General features: G+C 49.4%; 1 protein-coding gene across 1 annotated transcript in view; it reads left to right on the plus strand.

Moving 5' to 3' along the window:
- Positions 1–104: 104 nt before the first annotated feature.
- Positions 105–20,656, plus strand: part of NOC2L (NOC2 like nucleolar associated transcriptional repressor) — a 43,080-nt gene continuing 22,528 nt past the window's right edge. Inside the window, exons 1-12 of the mRNA XM_083803259.1 lie at positions 105–220; positions 310–456; positions 1,005–1,176; positions 1,745–1,873; positions 2,481–2,601; positions 3,445–3,535; positions 4,825–4,903; positions 6,427–6,537; positions 7,054–7,167; positions 7,834–8,022; positions 10,259–10,398; positions 15,241–15,352. Coding sequence (XP_083659385.1) covers positions 201–220; positions 310–456; positions 1,005–1,176; positions 1,745–1,873; positions 2,481–2,601; positions 3,445–3,535; positions 4,825–4,903; positions 6,427–6,537; positions 7,054–7,167; positions 7,834–8,022; positions 10,259–10,398; positions 15,241–15,352 — 1,425 coding nt within the window. The 5' untranslated portion in view covers positions 105–200. The remainder of the gene's footprint in view (positions 221–309; positions 457–1,004; positions 1,177–1,744; positions 1,874–2,480; positions 2,602–3,444; positions 3,536–4,824; positions 4,904–6,426; positions 6,538–7,053; positions 7,168–7,833; positions 8,023–10,258; positions 10,399–15,240; positions 15,353–20,656) is intronic.

Below are 20,656 nucleotides of genomic sequence, written 5' to 3' on the forward strand. Positions count from 1 at the left end.
ATACATTAGTGGGCGTGGCCCCGCGCTTAGCTCGGTATGTCTGCGCGGAGTGGGCGTGGCTACGTTTATAGTGGGCGTGGCTTCGCGCTCAGTGGGCGTGGCTCCGCCTTCATCAGGGTGGCTCCGCCCCCCGGCAGGGCTTAGTCCCGCCCCTCCCCGCCCCGCGGCATTGTGGGAGCGGAAGCGGCGCGGGCGGCAGCATGGCGGGCACCGGGCGGAGGTGAGCGGCGGGGGGGGGGGGAACCGGGGCGGGCCGGGTCCGGTCCGGGGCCTTCCCCCCCCTTTAACCCCTTCCTTCCCGGCCCGCAGGAGCCTGGCGGAGCTGAGCGTGGACGAGTTCCTCACGGCCGGCTTCGAGTCGGAGCCCGACGGCGACGAGGAGGAGCAGGAGGAGGAGGCGAGGCCGAAGCCGAAGCAGCGGGAGCGGCCCCGGCCCCGGCCCCAGGCGGCCGCCAGGTGAGGGCCGGGCTGCGGGGCCCAGCTCGGGCCTTGTTGGCCCAGAAGCTGAAATAAGTGGAAAATGAGTGATTTTGTGTCAGGTGGGGCTTTACTGAGTGTCTGTCATCGGGTTTCTCACGTGGGATAGGTTTCTGCGTTCTTCAGTATTAAATGTCAACGTTTCAATGCTTTTTACTTAAAAAGTTTGCAAAAATAACCCTGAGAAAAAAAAACAAACTGACTTTTTCCTTCATAGGCTGCTCTTCAGAACCTCTGGCCAGGACCTCCATCTGCCCAGCACAACTTCACGGTCTGCCACGAGGTTCAGCTGTTCTTAGTCCTCCATTAAACTTCAACTTTCTTTAATCCCCCATTAAAGCACTCTCTGGCAAGCCCTCCAGGACGGGTATTAAAAGGGTTCCAGGAGGGGAGCCCAGCCCCGATAAACCCCTCACTGTTCCCATTAGTCCCAGGTGCACCTCGTTGCCCCCAGGCTGCCTGCTTTCCTTCCAGCCCCAGCAGGAGCTGGAGCGGTGAATTAACGCCCGTTAATCCCCTCCTAACAGAAAGAAGGGGAAGGCGTCTGAGCACAAAGACCAGCTCTCCCGGCTGAAGGAAAAGGATCCTGAATTTTACAAGTTTTTGGAAGAAAACGACCGCACTCTGCTGAACTTCGATGCTTCAGACAGCTCTGATGAGGAGGACGAGAGGTTGCACGTACCCCCTCATACACTGGAGGTACCAGGCGTTAATTTGGATGGCTGGAATCAGTTATTCCAGCTGAAATCAATCAAGTACATGTTAAGTGTTTGACTTTCAGTGCGGGGGCAAAGTATAGTGGGGCCTGTGGTGGCACAGGTGGCCAGGGAGGAGGTTCCCCAAAGATCAGCTGCAGCTGTACGGGTTTGTAATCAGAAGTCAGCTGTGGATTTGAACTGAGCACGAGGAGTTTGTGAAAGCAGAGCCTTAAAGCATATCTTCCCTGTGGCTTTGGATTTGTGTTTGCTTTCCAACTGGGAGTTTGTTTTACTGCAAGCAACATGCTTTCTCCTGATGACTTTAATTACTGCACATTGTACTTGTGTAGCAAAGCTGTAAAACTTAAGTAGCTTTTTTTGGGTTAAGTAGCTTTTTTTGGAATTTGTAGTAACCTTGATTTTGTTACTGCTTTACACAAAGTGCTGATAACAGCATTAATAACAGTTGCTGCTGCCTGCTTTCCTCTTCAGCAGATGCTCAGCGAAAGAGGCAGGGCCAGAAAATAAGTTTGTAAGCATTTACTCGGTCTTCATAAAAACTTTTCCAGGAAGCAAGTGATGAAGATGATGATGACGACGACGAAGATGAAGAAGAACGTAAAACAGCCAAACGTAAGAAAGCTGATATCATTCCTGTGAGCTTGAAGATGGTTGAAGAATGGAAGAAAGCTGCAGAGGTGAGCAGGGAGTTAGAATGCAAGGCACTGGAGTGTTCTCCTTTAATATTCTTCCACATGTCACCACCTCTAAAAGACCACCTTTTGTTTGTTTTTCACAAGTACGGAGAAGATGGTGACAGTCCTACTCATAGATTTCTTAATACGATTTGTCTTTGCAATTTTTGCTTGGTCTGCAAGGTTACTCTGACTCCTTCATGGGGGGGAAGCTAGAGAAACTGGAATGGTTCAGAAATAGGTAGAATGATTAATTCTTGTTCGTTGCCTTGCTAACCATTGTGTCTGTGACAGTTCCAAGAACTTTTTTGAAGTCCCATTTTGAGCAGTGATAAAATAGCTTGCTGCCTCCAAGAGGGGGAGGGAAAGGTCAGACTGGATAATTGCTTGCAGCTAAGTCTCTGTTCCTCAACCCCCAACCAATTAAATGTCCTAGAAACCTATTTTAGAGCAAGTGAAGGCCACTAGCATTTGTTAACTGTCTTCACGCTTTTCTTCATGTGAAAGGATGGAGCTATTTTTGCAACCAAACTTACAGTAATTCCAATACTCCTGTCCCAGTAGAGTGCTTCAGAGTTTGACTATTGCTTGTCTTTTGTCCTTTCCCCAGAGACGGCTAACACCAAGACTCTTCCATGAAATCACTCAGGCATTCAAAGCAGCTGTAGCAACTACCAAAGGAGATAATGGTGGGGCTGACCCTAGCAAGTATCAAGTCATTGATGCTGCAGGTGAGTTGATTGCCATACTTCTGTGCCAAGCATACCCATACCTCATTCTGGGAGGGAAAGTTTAGCTATTAGAAAAGAATAAGTACTGGCAGGAGTTAACGAAGCCTGTGGAAGGGTAAGTTTCACTTAAATAGCTTATCTTCATGTTAGTGAGTGTGGAGTGATGTCTCTTCTGGTGTCCCAGCCTGTAAGTGTTCTGGTCAGCATGAAACACCGGGGCTTGAAGACTGCTGAGGAAACTACTTGTATATTTTCATGTAGTAACATTGGACAGAATTCTTTGGCTGCCAGACTTGTCAGTGTTACTGCTGTATTCCATACAAAGCTGGGGCACCGAACCGCCTATTGTTCGTCAGACTTCTTAGAAGTTCGAGCAAGGTACTGTTTAAATCCTCGCACTGAAGTTCTTTGGACAACTTTTGCTGCTGCTTCTTGCTGTTGCCTCTTAGAACTAATTTTACTGAGCTGTTTTTGTCTTTTTACCCCATAGCATTCTGTAATGCGACCCTTTAAAAAGTATCTTTGAATCCCTGTTATGTTTGGGGGCAGAGTGGTGGTAGTATAGACCACTAGCGGTGGATCAGGCTGCTTTTGTGCTTGGTGCTCCTCATGTGGAGAGCAGAGAAGGCTCCTGTGCCGTAAGGCTGTCAGTTACAGCCTTGCTATTTGAGTAGGAATTCTAGGGCAAGGTAAACTGATGTTTTCTAGAAGCTTACGGAAACTCCATAGTTCTGCTGTTCTGTTGGCTTCAGCTCCTTAGAGAGCTCTTTTCAGGTTTGCTGAGAATACAGGAATATGTAGAAAGTCACTTACAAATGCTTTTTTGACTTTTTTTCTAAACAGTGTTCAATGCCCTTGTGTCCTTCTGTGTCCGGGACCTCTTCAACTGCCTGCAAGAGCTGCTGCTTATAAAAGCCCCGAAGAACAAACAAAAGTAAGTCTGAGGAGATCTGAGAACTGCAGGTGAGAGAAAGCTGGCAGGGCTTTTTCTGAACTGCATCCTGGCTTTGAGGCTGGAAAAAGATGGTAATTCTTTCCAAACAATTTTAAAGTTGCCTGAGTGTATTCAGAGACTTCTTAGCCAGGTTCTTCCTTTCTTCACCAGGAAGTGCCCTCTCTAACATTAGATTCCAGCTGTTTACAGAGAGCACAGGGTTTAACAGAAAGGTATCTGGAATTGCATGTGCTTGTATTCAAGAAGGCATTTTAATGAAAAAGGAGCCAACCCTTCTATGTTCAGTGTAGGCAGAGTATTGCAGGTATGTGACTTAATCCAGTGCTTGCAGTTGTATTAACCCTGCAGTCTGGTGGCTTGAGAGTTGGATTGCTCACTGTTAGAACATAGAATGGAAAAGAGCACGCAGTGGGGCGAAGAGTTGTACAATTCATCCACTTTTCCAGAATGGCAACGTATGTTCCATGCATCTATCATACTTGATATAAGTACATGTCCCAGGTAAGTCCCAGTATGGAACTTCAAGCTGGAGCAGCCTTACTTAGCTGTGACTCCCAGCTGCAGTTTCATCTGGACACTGTTTAATTACTGGTTTCATAACCTGAGCCCTTCCGTTTTCCCAGTGTTGAGCAGAGTGAGAATTGAATCTGTCAGAAATGTTTCAGCTCCAGGATAATTTATGTGGCAGTCACTTTCCCTTCTGTATTGTGGATGATGGGAATGGTGAGCTAAAAATCTGTATTCCCTCCTGTCAGTAGTGCCCAGTCTGAGAAGTAAACTCTAGTTCTTTATTTCTACTGCACAAGCCTGACTGGTGTAGGCTGTGTTTGAATTCTGGGGTGGCTTAAGGCTGCTACTTCATAAGTGTGATGCCAAAAGCTTGGAAGAGACTGATCCCAGAAATAACCTTTCTTGCTACAAGACAGCCTACTCCGTGTTTCAGGCAGTGGCTGCAGAATGATCAGAAGATGACATTGTGAGGGATTCAGGGAGACTTCACCAGATTTCCTGGCTATCATTAGTTTCCCTGAATCAGTTTGAGACCTGGGTACCTGGCTGGGAAGCTGAACTCTGCCTTGAATCAAATTTTGTAATGACGTGAGAAGTACTTCTCTGCGTCTGTGGCGAAATCATTACTTTTTATTTTTGCTTTACAAGCAGTTGCTTTTACTCATTGGCAATACTAAGAAAGTGAACTCACTGTTCTGCTACTGAAGCATTAATTTGTGTTTTTTTTAAAGCTAAACTCAACTCTTCTTCACTTCCAGAATGGTCCTCCCTTCCAGCAGCCCAATCTGGAGCAAGCTGCGACTGGACATAAGAATGTACCTGACCTGTACAATCCAAGTAAGAAATTCCAGCATGTTTGTGTTCTCAGGGTTGATCTGTGCATCAGTGAGCTTATTTATTAATTTATTTGCTGAGATTATTTCTGCCCACTGCAGTCTCAGTGGGTCTTGGAGCTTTGGGCACTTGTGACCTGTGAGTCTGCACGTGTCTCTTTTTTTTTGGAAGTTTTTGGTCTAACAAATAGCATGGAGCTCCATAGAATAACTGGTTGAAAATAGGTAGCCTGTAAAGAAGGGCTAGTTAAACATTCTGGCCATTCTTTGCTTTAATTTGTCTGCCAAAATAATTAACGTCTGTGTAGTTTGCAGCGCTGTTCTGAATTTCTAATGCATTTTTTTGGTATTATGATCATGCCATTTCTTGTAGTAAATATGAGGGTGAAAAGCTCTGCTCGGCACATACGACATCCCCAAGTATGGAACATAAAAATACAAAACTAACAGTGTCACTGAAATATTTTTCAGAAGCTGAGGGAAGGGAACATAAGGTGCTGATGCCTTTTTGCTGTGAGGTGATGATGGCAGAATGACTTAGCAGAAACAGCATTTTGATCGGCAGAGCTTTTTCCTGAAGCTGTGGTGCTTCTCACCAGCAGCAGAACTAAAGACTGCAGAAGAAAAGGAAGAGCTGGCAGTCCAGTCATGGAAGTAATTCCTGGTCCTGTGCTTGCTTCTGAGTGTCCTCATGCTTCATGACAGGGTTTTTCCAGCATAATAGTTTCTGAAAAGTGTTTTCTTTTTGTTGTGTGAGGGACTTTGCAGGAGACTTGTTCACTGCAGAGTCCTTGCAGTGCAAGGAGGAGAATGAGAAAGAAAATGAAGTTAGAAAAACGTCTCTGCTTACAGCAATTGGAATTTCAGGCAACAGTGGATATTGCATCGTGCAGAACTTTGAAATTGAAATGACTTCGAGCTTAACAAATTAGAAAGTACAAAATTCTGTACTGGGGTTTGGCTGCAGGTGAACTGAGCTGAATAACCCAGAAATACCAGGATGATGTTCTAACCTATTTCTTGAGCTCGAGTTAACCTCTAAATACCCGGTAGCATTCCTGCTTCCCATTTTAAAAAAAATCTGGTGAAGCACTGTAAGTCATGAGGCAGCTCAGATGGTCTGTTCCCAAGCAAGCTGTGTGTAGACTGAGAGCGTCTTCATCACGCCTCGGCCATCTGTGGTGAGATGACAATGGCATCGGTGTCGTGCTGTCTGTAGGAAGTTGTAAGCTTCATGTAGATGGAGTTGTTGCAATATATCCGAGTGAGGCTTTTAAGTGATGAAGGCAGGTGCCGATAGCCTGAGCTCCTGTTTGCTAAGATGATATTCTTTCAGGGGAATTATTTAACTTGCCGTGGACCTGCTCCATTCCTAATACAGCTTGGGTTTTTTGGGCTTCCTGCTAGGCTGTTCTTCCAGTCCTTTGGAACACAGAATTACTTGGGAACAGCGAAATACAAATGCTAAATGGTAAAGGAAGAGGTGATGAGGACTATGTACTAACTAGGATTTTTTTTTTCCTGTAGCTTCTGTCTTGCTTAACAGAAGCCTCTGTTGGAGCAGCAGTCCTTCAGCATGTCAGTGCCATAGTGCCTTATTATCTGACCTTCCCGAAGCAGTGCCGTATGCTTCTCAAGGTAAGGCCGTGTGCTGTGGTGCTTCATTCAGCTCTCAAGTACTTTCTTTACCCCTCCAAATGAGGCTCTCATGGTATTTGGACTGGATCCCACGATAGTCCGGTCTCTTGGACTCTTCCTTGCTTTTCGTCTGGTCCCGGAGGGGACTCGTGCCTCTCCTCCAGGCTTTGTGAGTGCCGTGAAGCTCTTTCAGGGAAAGATGAGTGAGCACAATGCTGTGTGTGTGCTTAGCGTGAGTCCCTACGCGAAGTGACGTGGGGGTGTTCTGGGGAAGCTGTTTGCCTGCCGCAGATGGAGTGCTTGCTGCCTGTGTGCCGAGTCTGTGTGTGTCTGCGATAGCTTTTCACTCCAGAGCTGCGGGTGGAATATTTTTGCAGAAACTTAGTCACAACTGCTGAGTGCTTAAGAACAACAATGGAGGCGGAAAAGAGCGAAAGAGGGCAATAGGGTGATGTTTAAATGAAAAGCTGTAGCAGGGTGAGGCTGGGATGCTTATCTGTGTGTTTTCCTTCCCAGCGAGCAGTTCATTTGTGGAGCACGGGTGAGGAAACCGTGAGAGTACTGGCCTTCCTCGTGCTGAACAAGATCTGCCGCCAGAAGAAAGATGTGTACCTGCATACCTTGCTGAAGGTAAGCCTGGTGGTTCCTCTACTTTGTAGCTTTTCTGAAGTCAAATGCAAAGAACATAGGGCGTACACTGCAGCCTCGGAGGCAGGGCAAGGTGCTGGCTCCCCATCAACATTAAATGGGAGAAATTCTGCAGGTCAAAGAGTGGTGTCCTGCTCGCTGTTACTGTTCCTGCTAGAGGCACGTGGGCCTGGTCTTAGCAGAGAATGCCTCTGGTACTTGTCTGTCTGCTGGATGAACACTCATCCTCCAGCCTCTCAAGGGCTTTCTTCAAGCGCTGACACACTACTTGGTGCTGCTCTCAGCTAATAGCTGAGGCTCCCAAGTGCAGTTTGCTTTGTTACCACTGTTTGTTACCAGAGAGCTGCATTAACCACTGTGACCAGCCTTAAGCTTGTATGGCTTAAAGCCATCCCGCAGCTCCTTCCTCCTCCTGTGGAGGAGCCATGGCAGGGACGTTTCTAAGCTCTGTGCTGAACAATGTATGGGTGAGAGAAGATTTTTGACTCTTGGAGAAGGAGTAGGCTGAATTACCTTTTCAAATATTTTTTTGAAGTGGCTGTCCTTAAAGGAACACTTCACAGGTGGTTGGCAACACCTGGGTGGGGAAGGTTAGTAAAACACTGGTTTTGTTCTGACAACCAGTATGTTGTCCTCTTTCCCCAACAGCAAATGTACATCTCCTTTGTGAAGAACTCGAGATTTACTTCTCCCAACGTGCTGCCCATGATCAACTTCATGCAGCGGACGCTGACGGAGATGTATGCCCTGGACACCCAGATCTCCTACCAGCATGCCTTCATCTATATCCGGCAGCTCGCCATTCACTTGCGCAGTGCTATGACCATAAAGAAGAAGGTAGGTGCCCATCAGCGTGGGAGGAGAACCCTCCTGTGGGGAGGGAGAGGTCCTGTAGCCACTTCAGGCTTTTGGTGATGTCTCTGAAATGTCAGTAATTGTCAGATCCGTTTCATAATGTGCCAAGGAATTATTTGCTGGGGCTGGGAGCTTGAAATATTAGTAGCTGTCTGTGAATTCTTCTTTTCTGTGTCAGTTTTTAGCAATGAAGGAGAGAACAGGCCACTGCAGGGTGGGAGTCACTTCTCTCTCCTCACCTTGCAAGAATTTGCACTCTCCCTCTTCTGCATTTACAGTTTGCAGCCTCTGTTGCAAAAGCCCAGGGTAAAGAAGACCAGGAGTGACCCTGGTGTGTGCATCTGCCCAATTTATCAGCAGCTGGTGCTGCCCATCCAATATAGGCTTCATTGAACAAAGCAGCTCAGACCTTTTGGGAACAGCCCTGATTTGGGCCACCTTCAGTCTGACCTAGCAAATCTGAGTCAGCTTGTTAATCCTGGCTTTGTTCACGGTTAGCAAAACGGATCCCTGTAGATTAATGCTTGAGCTGCTCCCAAACATTGCAGGATTGGTGACCGGTTAAATCTCCTGGCTGTTCAGACATGGGGATAAACGAAGTCTGGGATGTATACGCATGCCCTAATTGGATTGTGTTGGCTTCTTACACACTCAGTGTAAGACTGAGTCTGGCCCAGACAAGACCTAAATCCACTTGTTTTCACAGCTGGGGAGGGTTGCGGGAACTTTAAATGACATCAGCACAGCCAAAAGGTATAAATCCTAGCAGTAAGCCAATTAACTTAAATTGAGCAGTGGGTGGCTGTGGAAGGTGGTTACGGGAGCAGGTCGCTGTTTACAGGAGAAGCTGAGAACAGACCTTGGTACCTCTCTGAGCTGGTGAGAGCTCTGCCATTTCCAGCTGAAGTTCCTGTCACAAGGTTTGGGCCAGTGGTTGCAGTTCAGGGCTTCTGTCCTTTTTCTGGGACTTTGCACGTCTTGCTTTCACCGTACAAAAGAGGTGACCTGAGCCTTGAAAGTCTGTGTGAAGCAGGTTGGAGCTGAGGAACATTTTAAATGTTATCTCCGAAGATCTTGGCGCAATGCTGCGCGTTCTGGGGAGTATGTGGGCCTGCAGAACTCATTGGAAAGAGTGTCCTTAAGGGACTTCTGCGCTCTTTCTGGGCTTCTGTTTACTCTGGCATTAGGGGCTGCTCCAGCACATGGCAGGAAAGAGTAGGGGCTTGCCCAAACATTCTTGGAAAACCACGCGTCTTGGATTTGTGCAAGACTTGGTCTGAGCCAGCCTGAAACCACCGGTTCGGTGTCACGGCCTGTCAGACACACTGGCCTCTTGCATTGTTTTTGCTGGTAACCGTAAAGGCTGGCTTAGAAACGGAGCTGAAAAGTTTGTTCCCAGCTCTGTCGTTTTTACTCTGCAGTCGAAAACTTCAACTGGCCTGGACTGCGTCTTCTCCAAAAGCAGGGAGGAGTGCCGAGTTCTGCAAGTGGTGGTGGGTTGGTGACTCGGTGCTCGCTCTGACAGTGAATGCTCGTAGAAATGTCTTTAAAATCATCACTGGCATTATGCTTCAGAGATGGTGGGGTGGGGGGTAGGGGGGCTTAGTTAACCCAGCTGAGGGAAGGGAGGCCTTGAGTGGGAAGGGTAAGCTGCTACATCACAGCCAGGGGAGTCTGCGTACAAAGAGGGGAAATCCAGAGGAATTTCCTACTATAGCAGTTTACGTGCTTTTTTTTTCCTCTTTCTGGTCTGCAGAGGCCAGAAGGCAACTCACAAGGCTGTCAGAGCAGTACTGCTTTCCAGCCTCCCTACCTGTGGGTTCCTGGGGGCTGTTCCTGGGGGCTGTCCCCGGGACTGTGAGCGAAGGGAACAGTTAAAGGCTTCCTAATGCTTGGCCGCGTCCCGCCATCTGCTGTGAGCTGAGTCATTAAATCATCCCTCTCAAATGAGCTGTACTTGTGAAGAAAAGCAGGCTGTGCTGCGCGTTATTTCCTCCAAGGCACTAACCAGTACTAAATTACGGTGTGAGGCATCTGAATCTGCTGGGTGGTGGATGAGCCACCGGCATCGAAGCCACAGCTAGAATGTGAGTTATCCTCTGGGCAGCGCACGGTGTCCTGTAGGAGAAAGAAATAAAATGAGTTGTGGAGAGAAATTAGAGCGAGCCCCTCTCAGGTGCCCTGTTTTCATGTCTTTGTGTTCATCCCTTTTCTGCAGGAGAACTTCCAGTCTGTCTACAACTGGCAGTACGTCCACTGCCTCTATTTCTGGTGTCGGGTTCTCAGCACGATCTACCCCAGTGAGGTGATGGAGCCCTTGATCTATCCTCTGACCCAGGTCATCATTGGCTGTATAAAGTAAGTAGTTTTTGTCTCTTCTGGCAGTACTTCTCTTGTTGGATGTGGTAAAACAATTACTAAGGGGTGTTGGTGTTGTGTGATTTGGATTTAACCTGAGAGCTGCTTTTGATTGAGGTATTCCAGCCGCAGGCGTGTTGCGAGCACGTTGTGTGAAGGAATTAAAGGATTGCTCGGGAGGAAGTCAGCACCTCCGCTTCACCAGCTGAGATCATGGGCTCAGTGGGTGTGAAATCAGATGCTGTGCACGAAGGATTGGGCTCGAGTTTGGCCCCCGTGTGTTCAGCTGATGAGAGAGCCTAGGGGAGAATAACCTGCACCACAACCAACTTCAGTGCGTAAGGGCTCTGAGTTCTTCTCTCTGACTTGGTGTCCAGCTCGGGTCCTTTCATGAGCTCCCATCTTTAAAGAAGGCCCCAGAGTTGGTGGCTTACTGTCAAAACGCAGCCACTTCTCCACTAAACTCAAAAGTAGCTATGTGATGCACAGCAGTGAGGACAGAAAATAGTACGAGCTTCCTTTTCCCCGTGCTCCAGAGTATTTGTGGAGTTTGTGCAGTCCGGGCACATTTCTGAACAACTTGAACCCCTTTTTGCTATCATCTGGTGAGGAGCTGGGGAGACCCAGAGCAGTGCCATTAGTTTTGGTGCCTGGTCCAATTCTGCTTTGCTAAGAAGTGTGATACCTTAACTGCTGGAGCATTATATCCCTGAGAATTCCTTAAGAAAGAGGCCGCTATCTGAAAGGTAAGCTTAAAATAACCAAGTAGGTGCAACTATTCCTGTGAAGTACTAACCCAGATGGGACAGTTTTGCCTTTTTAATATCTGTTGGAATGTTGTCACAAGTAGAGCAGTGGCAGCACCAGGCAGAATTCCGTTCTTGAGAGCTCTTTCCAAGAAGTTATATCTATCTGGGTATTTCTGTGGAGCTGTCCAAGTGCAAGCACGCCGCGCTCAGCAGTTTCTGATAGTCTCGGAGCTGAGCTACTTGGGGGGGGGGGGTGGAAAGAAGGGAGGAGATGAGGACTTGGCTTTGGAATCACAAGTGTGCTTAAGTCTCCTATTTTTTTAATTGGGCACCCCAATACAAAAGCCTGCTTGCTTATTTTGAGCAATATGAAAGCTTCTCTCGTTGTTTTTTTTTACTTCCAGGGTATTAGCCAGGTTTAGTGGTCTGAGCTGAAGGTTCTTCTAGCTCCATTAGCGAAGCTGAACTGTGTTGGAGTTTCTGCCAGGGGTTATCGTGGGGTGCCAGTGTTGTGTGTGATGGGGAAATCAAGGGAGATGAGCTCCTAACACCAGTCAGTACTGGTGCAGCAGTAAGGCTCTTCTTTGAGGTGGTGTGCAGGGTAGATGATGGCTCTGCTCCGCGGGAGTTGCAATGTGAATAACCTGGGCAGATTATCCTTCCAGTTGTACAAAGTGGCAAGGGAAAGAATGTACTGACTTGCATCAGGGCCTGACAGGAGACAGTGCCAAAGTACGGAGTCAAGTGCTCATCTCCTGCTCTGTAAATACAGTTAGGAGATGTGTTTTTTTGTGTATTTGTTACAATTTGAAGGACTAAGGGCAGCTTCACTGTTCCTCATACGTCTCTGCTAAGAATTTTTTTTCCCTATCAGTCTGTTTGAATTTTTTCTGCTTTGAAGCTGTTGTTAATGGGCGTTGAGGGAATTTCTGAATCTCTGGTGATCTCTGAAATCCTGTTAGCTCTGTAACCAGATTCTCAGCTTTAAAACCCCTCCCGCCTAGTCTTGAAAAACTCCCAAGTGGTGATGAAGATAAGCAGATTTAAACGATCGTTAGTGTGCATGCATCCTTCTCCCCATCCCCCATGTGCACAGGCTGCTTCCCGCTGCTGTTGCAGAGCTCCAGGTGTCCTGCAGACAAGTCGAGGCAGTTTTCTACCTGTCCAGGCAGATAAATCAGCGAGCTGGGGCCAAGGAAAGGTGAACGGGGTGAGTCTCAGCAAGAGCAGCAAATAAAACTTGTTTGCATCCGCGATGCTGCGCAGAGGTACTTGGCACAGAGTACAGCCACCATCTGACAAGGTGTCAAAGGTTTGGGAGCCTGAGAGACGAATTTTAGCACGGGGAAGATAGAAATAGATCCCAGGTGCGTGCGATGGGGTGGTAGGGAAGGATGCCGTGCAGCCTTTCCATCTGCAGAGCCTTTCACTTGCCCTCCTGGGAGCATCTGGATGGGGATAAATAGCCCTTGGAGATTCTCCTTCCCCAAGTGCCTTCAGCACCAGGAGGTGGCGCCTTGCTCCAGCGAAAGGGCGGCGAGCAGGGTGTCTGTCTGTCTGCAGGACCAGCTCCTTGTGCCACCCTGGTGGCTTGCGGGAGGGGATTGCAGAGAAACCGCCACTCATCGGTTTGTTTTTGCTCTAGGCAGGGACCGAGGCAGAATTGGAAACGTGATTAAATACGGTAACTCGGAGCAGAGGGCTGCTGCTAAAATTAAAATCAGCTCCCTCGTTTTCTTGCTCCCTCTCCCTGCTCTCCAGCATATAAAACACGCTGAAACTACTTTTAATAATACATGGGGTCCGTTCCTGAAACGTGTCCAAGCTGCGCATGCCCAGATGTGATCTGGGGAAGGCAGACTGCTGAATGGAAAAAATGTTGGAATTGATCGCTTCTGACTTCAGTGCTGCTGGAAAAAGCCTCGTTGCTGAGTTTGCTAATGGCATTGCTTTGTAAAAATCAGCGGTGTTGATCTTGCAAACAGCTGAAAGGTTGCAGTTGCTTTGACTGCTGGGTTGTTGCTGTAGGTATTCCAGAGACAGAACATGGAGGAGACGTTATCGGCTTTTCTTTCTCTGCTTCTGTGGTCCATAAAGTTCTCAGTCTGGTCTGCATGCTTGCGTTTCTCTTTCATGCTTTTTTTTTTTTGTGGCAGAGTTGTTGCAGGAGCTCCTGTTGTTCCTTTTTCCAGGATGAAGGGAAGTGCTTTTCTGACCTTGTCTGCTTGGCTTCCTACCTTGCTCTTACTCCAGGCTGTAAATGTGAGGTTCTTCCCTGGCTTGTAGTTACATGAGGATTTGTGATGCCCTGTAAGGGTTGGTCTCCAGCCTCCCAGCACGTACAGGGAGAAGGCAGGTACAGATGCAAGCACAGCTTTGGCGTCCTTGCACTCCTTCCCTTGGCTGCCCCCTCTTGGTGGGGCAGAGACTGATGCTGTAAGAAGCTTTCTCTGTTCTCCCCAGTCAGAAAAAGACTGTGGCCAGACAGGAGTAGAACAGAAGGAACTGTATCTAGTAAAAATAAGCCTCAAAATGCCTTGGGGCTGTTCCCTGCATCGCAGCCTGCTGCACAGGAGAAGCAGGGCAGGTGTTCCAGGAGATGGTGACGGTAAGACAACAGAGAGCACTCTCCTCTGAGATGAAATGCCTGAGCTGTAAACCAAAGCAAGTGGATTTGAACTTGCTGGTGTGACCTCTGGTCAGATCTTCAGCAGAGCCAAGGCCCAGCTGTGTTTTGTATTCCCTGTGCATCCAGCCATCGGGAAGTTAAACAGATTGTTGCATCGCAGAGCCCTCTAAAATTAATGGTCTTGGTTTACAGTAAATCTATACATTTAACAGGTTTATCCCTCGATCAATTAATTCCTGAGAATGGCTTTCGTCATCTCTAGCGCTGCCAGATCAGGAGCGTGAAGTAGATTTATTCCTATAATGGATCCAGTGATAATTATTTCACTATTTAGTGTGTGGGGAAGGTGGAGGTGATTTACGGTGCCAGGTCAGGTGTGTTCTCCCCCGGATCGCTCAGCAAGCTCTCTTTGGGTGGGGAGGGAGGTATTTGTTGGGGAGGGAGGTAGTTATTGGTCGTGGGGCTGTTGTCTGAGAATTCCATGGAAAAACGCCTTGTTAATGCCGGAGGCATCTGTCTTCAAGTACAGTCGTGCATAGCAAGAGGTCTGTAGAGTGGCAAGGTAACGAGCTTTGGTGTCTTTTAGGGGTGGCCGTGGGGTTGATGATGGGCTCTGTGTTCTCTGCTGCTGGCTGAGGTGGCACGGGGGGAGCTGACCCTGCTGTGCCCCACCTTACAAAGGCAGCCGACTGTACTCAGTTCCCTTTAATATCCAAGGGCATAATAGCTTCAAGCGTGGTCAAAGGTGGCCTCTTTCCCTCCCTGCTCATCACTGGCAGTTCAATTGTGTTTCCTCTCTGAAAGAGGAGCACCTGAGTGATTCCTCCCTCTGTTGGAGAGGGCTGAGCAGATCTGCTGAGGCCCCTCTCGTTCCTGCTCTGTCCTTTCTGGCACGCTGGTCGCTGCTAGCCCAGCTCCTTCTGCCTTGGTGACGTTCCAGGTGACAAGCGTTGCTGTTGAGGTGACAGCATGAGCTCTGGGGGCACACAGAGGGTATGTAGCCTGAAATTGGTTAACACCTTCTCCTTGTAGTCCCTCTTGTATGCTGGGGGAGCCCGTCTCTGTCAAATTTCCTGCTCCAGCTGAGCATTTCACTGCTGGTTCCTGCCACTTCTCCTCGTATACCTCCCTGTGTTGGCGGCACGAGAGCTGAAAGTGTTGAACGTGATGAAAGAGCATCAGTGACGAGCTTCGTCTGCAAAGCTCCTGGCTTGTAGCACTTTCCCTCCCCTGTCCCAGAAGAACCTGGTGCTCTGGTTGCAGGAACCTGCTTGTTGGTGTTACAGCTTTAAGCACACGTGAAGTTTTCCCCGCTATGGGATAGCTTCAGCAGCTCAGTTTGCTGTGCGATACTAAAGCTCCCTTCCTTTTGCAGAGTAGGAAGGGCTCTAAAACGTTGCTGGAAGCTGTGAGTGCAGCTCCTGCATTAACCTGGCCTAATACCCTTTCTTTTTTCCTCCCTAGGCTGGTACCCACGGCTCGGTTCTACCCACTGCGCATGCACTGCATCCGTGCCCTTACGCTGCTGTCCGAGAGCACCAGGACCTTCATCCCAGTGCTGCCATTTATCCTGGAGGTTAGTTGGGTCCTGCTGATTTAGGGATGGCTGATGCCTGCTACCTAATGAACAGGTTCATATTTACCGTAACCCACCAACAGCTCCCCCTGGGACCTGTTTACACCCTAAACTCCCTGGCAAACGCCATCAGACTATGTATTGTGCGGTTAGCAAATAGGATTAGATTTATATTCTCCGGTGTCTGAGATCAGCTGGGTGCAAAAAGGCATTCCTAGGTGGTTTGGCTGATGCAACTGGAATAGGCGAAGGATTTCCAAAGAAGAGCTTTGACTCAAGTGGCTGCAGTAAGTCCTCACGCTGTTACTCAATCCCGTTGATGTGTTTGTGTCTTAGCAAATGGAAGAGTTTGTCATAACCGCAGACAAAGGGAGATGGAAGGAAAAAGGCGCTTCAGGAAATAAGAATTAATTTGGTCAAAAGATCCCCATGAAGGCAGCCTGGCGAAACGCGGTGTGTTTGAGATACTGGTGCCTTGTGTTTTCCTTAGGATAAGGCTCAGAGACCATCCAGCTTTCCATACATCAGATTTCTGATGTCTCTCCACGTAGGGCTTCGTAGCCTTGCTGCTGTGAGAGGGTAGTACAGAAGTGGTACAGCCCTGTTTCTTTGCAGAAGCACTGCTGTGGGAGAATGGGGCAAGGTGAGGAATGCAAAGCCCCCGAAGGTCAGCGTGAGGCTGGATGTTGGAGAAGAATGAGGGAGGCTTCTGTAACAAATGACCTGAGTCAGCTGGGCTCGTTCCTAATCAAGTTCTGTTGCAGCAAAGGCATTTGTGGTTTTGTGTTGTTGTAAACGTCCTCTGCAAACCACATCCTCTGAGCCTGTGGAAGCCAGCGATGTTTATAAATCTCCTCCTGCTCTCCCGCCCCCCTCCGCTGCGCCCTGGCCCTGGCCTGTGCGGCTTTGCCATTTGCCTGCTTCCTTCCTCTTGTTCACACACACTTGAAATTCTGCCAGCCAGATTTAGCGATAGAGGCATCTCCGCTCCGCGGTAGCAGAGCCTGGGGGGAGGACGGTTCCTCTGCTTTTTATTTTTAATAACTCTGGGAGAGAACCTTCCCTCCCCGTGGGGCTGCCTCCCCCTCGTCGCGTTCTGGCCCCGACACCTCGGCTGCAATCCGTGTGTCGGGCCCCAGCCAGACGTTACCACACCGCACGCTGAGCTTCCTCCCGGCTTCCGCGCGCCCCCGACCACATCCGAGCCCGCTGCGTGCGAGGCGCTGCTGGGCCTGCCTTGTCCAGGTGTTGGTGACAAAGGAGAGACGGAGGCAGAGTAAATGCCTGCACGCGTGTTGCTCCCATGCTTCCACACTCCTTTAATTTCCAATTTTAACCCAAGGTGGCAGGGATAAACTCAAATCTCCAAGCAGCTGCCAGCGTTTCGCTTCGTCCTTCCCAGCTCCTGCAAGGGATCCCTCTGGAGTTCCCAGGAGCCGTTCCCTCTGCCCCTCCATCTCTTCCGAGCTCCCTCCTGCTCTCTCAGAAGTCTCTGAATGCTCCTACAGCTTGGTGCAGCACCACGAGCTGTCTTCAGGCCAGGATGTGTGCAGCAGGTGAGGTGGCAGGAAGCCCCAGTGCGCGGAGGACAGCTCACCTGCCCGAAGTCCCAAGGTGTCTGGTGCTGCTGGGAGGAGGAGACGTGTTCTGACAGCCTGGTGCTCTAACAACGAGCCTGTCCTACCAGCTCACAAATCTGGCAGTGACTCTGCCAGTGGACAGCAGGCCTGTGTCACAAAACAATACATCTTAAACCCGGTATCCAAACCGTCGTGGGGTAGAAGGGTCTGAGCAGTGCGCTGGGACTAAGCGCTAGGTTTAAGGGGCACGGCTGGGGTCAGGGAGCAGATCGAAACCTTCCCATGCTCCATTTGCTGTGAAGGACGGCAGGCTGCCCCGTCAGTCACTGATGCAGCTGAAGTAAGGCTCTGGAATTAGCGACACCAGATGTGCACAAAGCTCAGCCACATTTTTTTTTGAGGGCTTTGTATAGCCTCGGTGTTGATTTTTGAAAACCCTTCTGTAAGAAGGGACCACGATTGTTTCCCTTCCCCCTCGCCATCAAGAAGACCAGCCCTGGCTACCTCTTGTCTCAGCCCTGTCGCTGCCGTGCTTTCAGGAGACGGCAGATTGAGTGTTTGTGCAATTCCCACAGGCACGGGAATTCCCCAAGCCCCTGCCAGTCGAAGTGAGAGCTGGCTGCCTGATGCAGCCTGACAGGGGCTGATGCTCCCCAGCACGGGCACCCAGGGCTCTCTCCTCTTTTGACTCTGCTTTTTCAGGGTGGAGTGAAAGAAGCTTGCTAAAATTACCTCTCCGATGAGAGGGGATGGCTTGAGAGAAAGCGTAAAGCAGGCAGGCTTTTATTTTTGTGTTGTTCCCACCCTTGGAGGGCCTGTGAGATCCCAGGCTTTCTATTTTTTTTCTTCCAGCACTTCAATTATTTTGTGACAGGCACTAGTTTCTGCAGCAGGCGAATTGGTGGCTCATCTGCTGGAAGGCAGGTGTGGATAAACACGGTGGAAATCTCCCCCCAGGCAGGCTTGGCATGCCAATTTAAAACTAGCTTCCCTGTGGAGGACCGGGGAAAGAGGTTAACCCTGACGTGCTTAGGCAGGTGCGAGTTTTTCGCTTTGACACTTAAATGGCTTGAGTTTTTGTTTTGGATGTGCAGCTTGCTTTGGAGAAGGTCCCCAGGGGGTCTGAAGCCCAGCAACGTACGTGGGTGGTGGCTTGTTTGAGGAAATCACCTGCTGCAAAGGTTGGGGACTGATAATGCTGGACCTCGTCATGCATTTAAGCATGGGTCTGGAGTTAGTTTTCTACAAGCTGTGGGTTCTTTGCATTATTATGCAGAGGAAAAACTGCAACTTTAGGCTCACTAAGCTGAACCTCTGCACCAACTGAAGATGTGTCCCTTACCCTGGTCATTCCCCTCCCTCCAAATACTATGCTGCAGCTTTTAAGTTGCACAACCCCGCGTGTGCCAGGATTTGTCTGAGTGAAATGACGCTTGACCACTCTAATAGACTCCTACACAGAGACGGTTGGCTCGGTGGATGAGGGGAGAGCCAAGTGTGTTCATCTTCCCTTTATCAAGGCTTTGGATGCCGTCTCCCACACGTTCCTCAGAGGCAAGCTGATGAATTGGGGGCTAGAGGAGCAGGCTGCGGGGTGCGGTGCTGGGCTCGTGCTCGTCAGGGGCCTGAGATGTTATCATTGATGGTTTGAATGGAGGGACAAGGACATCAAGAAGTGTGCAGAAGATGCAAAGCTGGGAAGAGTTAATATACCACCAGCGTTCTGCTCTTCAGAGGGACCTTGGCAGGTTCAAGAAACCTCACTTAGTTCAACCAAGGGAGGTGAACTGTCCTGTATGGGGGGGAGGAATAACCCCATAATAAGCTGGGGGCCCTGGGTGAGGTGGAGGGTGCTGGAGCAGCCGCGGGGAAGCTGCGGGCAGGTCCTGCAGAGCTCTGCCTCCTTGCTGGGGGCTGGCCTGGGGCAGCCAGCCTCGGGCTGATCAAAGCAGCTGCCAGGAGGCTTTGCTGGAGCCTGAGAGAGAAGTGGGGATGGGGTGGGGGTAATAAAGTAAGGGTGCTGGGGCTGTGGACTTGTTTTTTTGCTGGTGCAAGCTGTACACTTGAGCACCCTTCACCCTACCAGTGTAGGAAGGGTGAGCTAGAGCTTGCTGGAAATCCCTTTCTTTCCTGTACTTTTTTCTGTCTGCTGGTGGTTATCACTTGAGCCAAGTCATTGGCTTCGGACATTCTCTGGCCCTCTAGTCCCTCATTATCACCTTTCTGCCTTGCCACAGAGTTCCTAGACGTAGTCATCCTCTCTCTCAGCCTGGCTGCTGTCTGAGCCGTCCTGCACAATCTGGGGCTGGGAACCACGTTTTTCCCCTTTCCACGTGTCCCGACAGCTTCCCCAGCACATCTGGGAGGGTTTCAAAACCTCTGCTTGTATTTTCCCATTTGCCTAGTGGCATGTTAGGATCCCACAGAGCCTGATGCCTTTTTCTTTAATGCGTCTGACCTCAGGGATCAATACTGCTGTTTTGGCCAAAGAAATAACCGTGCATAACGAGGTTTATAGCATCGATTCCCTAGGCTAGGGCTCTTTGTTTTCACAAGCCACCAAGCTTGTCCCTCCCTTCCAAATAACCTGGATTGACAAATAAAATGTAAAAAAAAAATCAATAGTCGTCTCCATGCTTTTCTGGCCCGGGGGCACCAATGTGACCCGAGCGCCCTCCCTTTCCCCCACGTCACCCTCTAGCAATCAGCGTGCTGCATCGCCAGGCCGCTTGGGGTCTGATGATGAATGCGTCGCTGCGTAGAGGGAATAGAAATTATTTCCTGCTCGAAAGTGATATTTAGAAGCGTTGCGGGTTCTAGGGTCTGAGCGCCTTGGAGGCAGGGACCTCAGGCTGCTCGTGGATGCTCAGAGGCATGGGCGGGCAGGATGCGTTCCCTGTCAGTCCCCTCAAAGGTTGTCATCGGACGTGCAAACGGTTACTGGTTGGTAATTTGGGGCTGGCTTTTAGGAATGAAGCTCCGTTACTAGTGAACGCCTCCCTTGATCGCCCCTTGTTACCCCCCGATGGGAGTCTCTGGGAACGTGCCCTGGTTCGGGTGGTCTGTGCAGCTCTTTTCAGCTTTCTGCCGAGGTCTGCCTCTGCCAGGCTGGGAAAGGGCAGGTTTGTGCTGCTGGTCATTCCAGAAACCTTCTCCTCCTCCGTGTGTCACAGCTTCAGAGACAAGCAGCACAGTGCACGGGTCTTTTTGGATAGCCTACCCTCTTCTCTGATATCTACCCAGGGTAGGGACCAAGGCAGATCCTGGCTGCAGCTGATTTCAGCTGAAGGTGGCTTTTGTGGGAAAGGAATATTCTTTTTCCTAAGCATTATCATTAAGCATTATCGTTTTCCATTTCTGGAAGAATGTAACAGCGAAGGGGCAGGTCTGCCATCTGACATACGCCGTTGTGTTTGGCATCCAGCTTTACCCTGGGTGTTGTATGTGCCCGTTGTGGTTCTTTTTGAGGAGCTACGTGTGTAGTCTCTGCTCAGACTCTGGAAGGGGGCCAGTTTTTTCCCCATGTCCCTTGCTATAAAGCGAAATGTGTCCGTGGAGAATAATATGCGCTTATTCGAAGTCTGTTCAGTTATAATTGGTACAAGGGACACTGGTGGGAAAGGCATTAGACCAGAAACCTTGCCTGGCAAGGGGTGTTTGCGAAAAGGACTTACTGCTCCATCTGCTTCCTAGGACACTTCAGGCAGTTACTTCAATGACAATA

Source organism: Anser anser (assembly GCF_964211835.1).
Source record: "Anser anser genome assembly, chromosome: 17".
Taxonomy (NCBI): Eukaryota; Metazoa; Chordata; class Aves; order Anseriformes; family Anatidae; genus Anser; species Anser anser.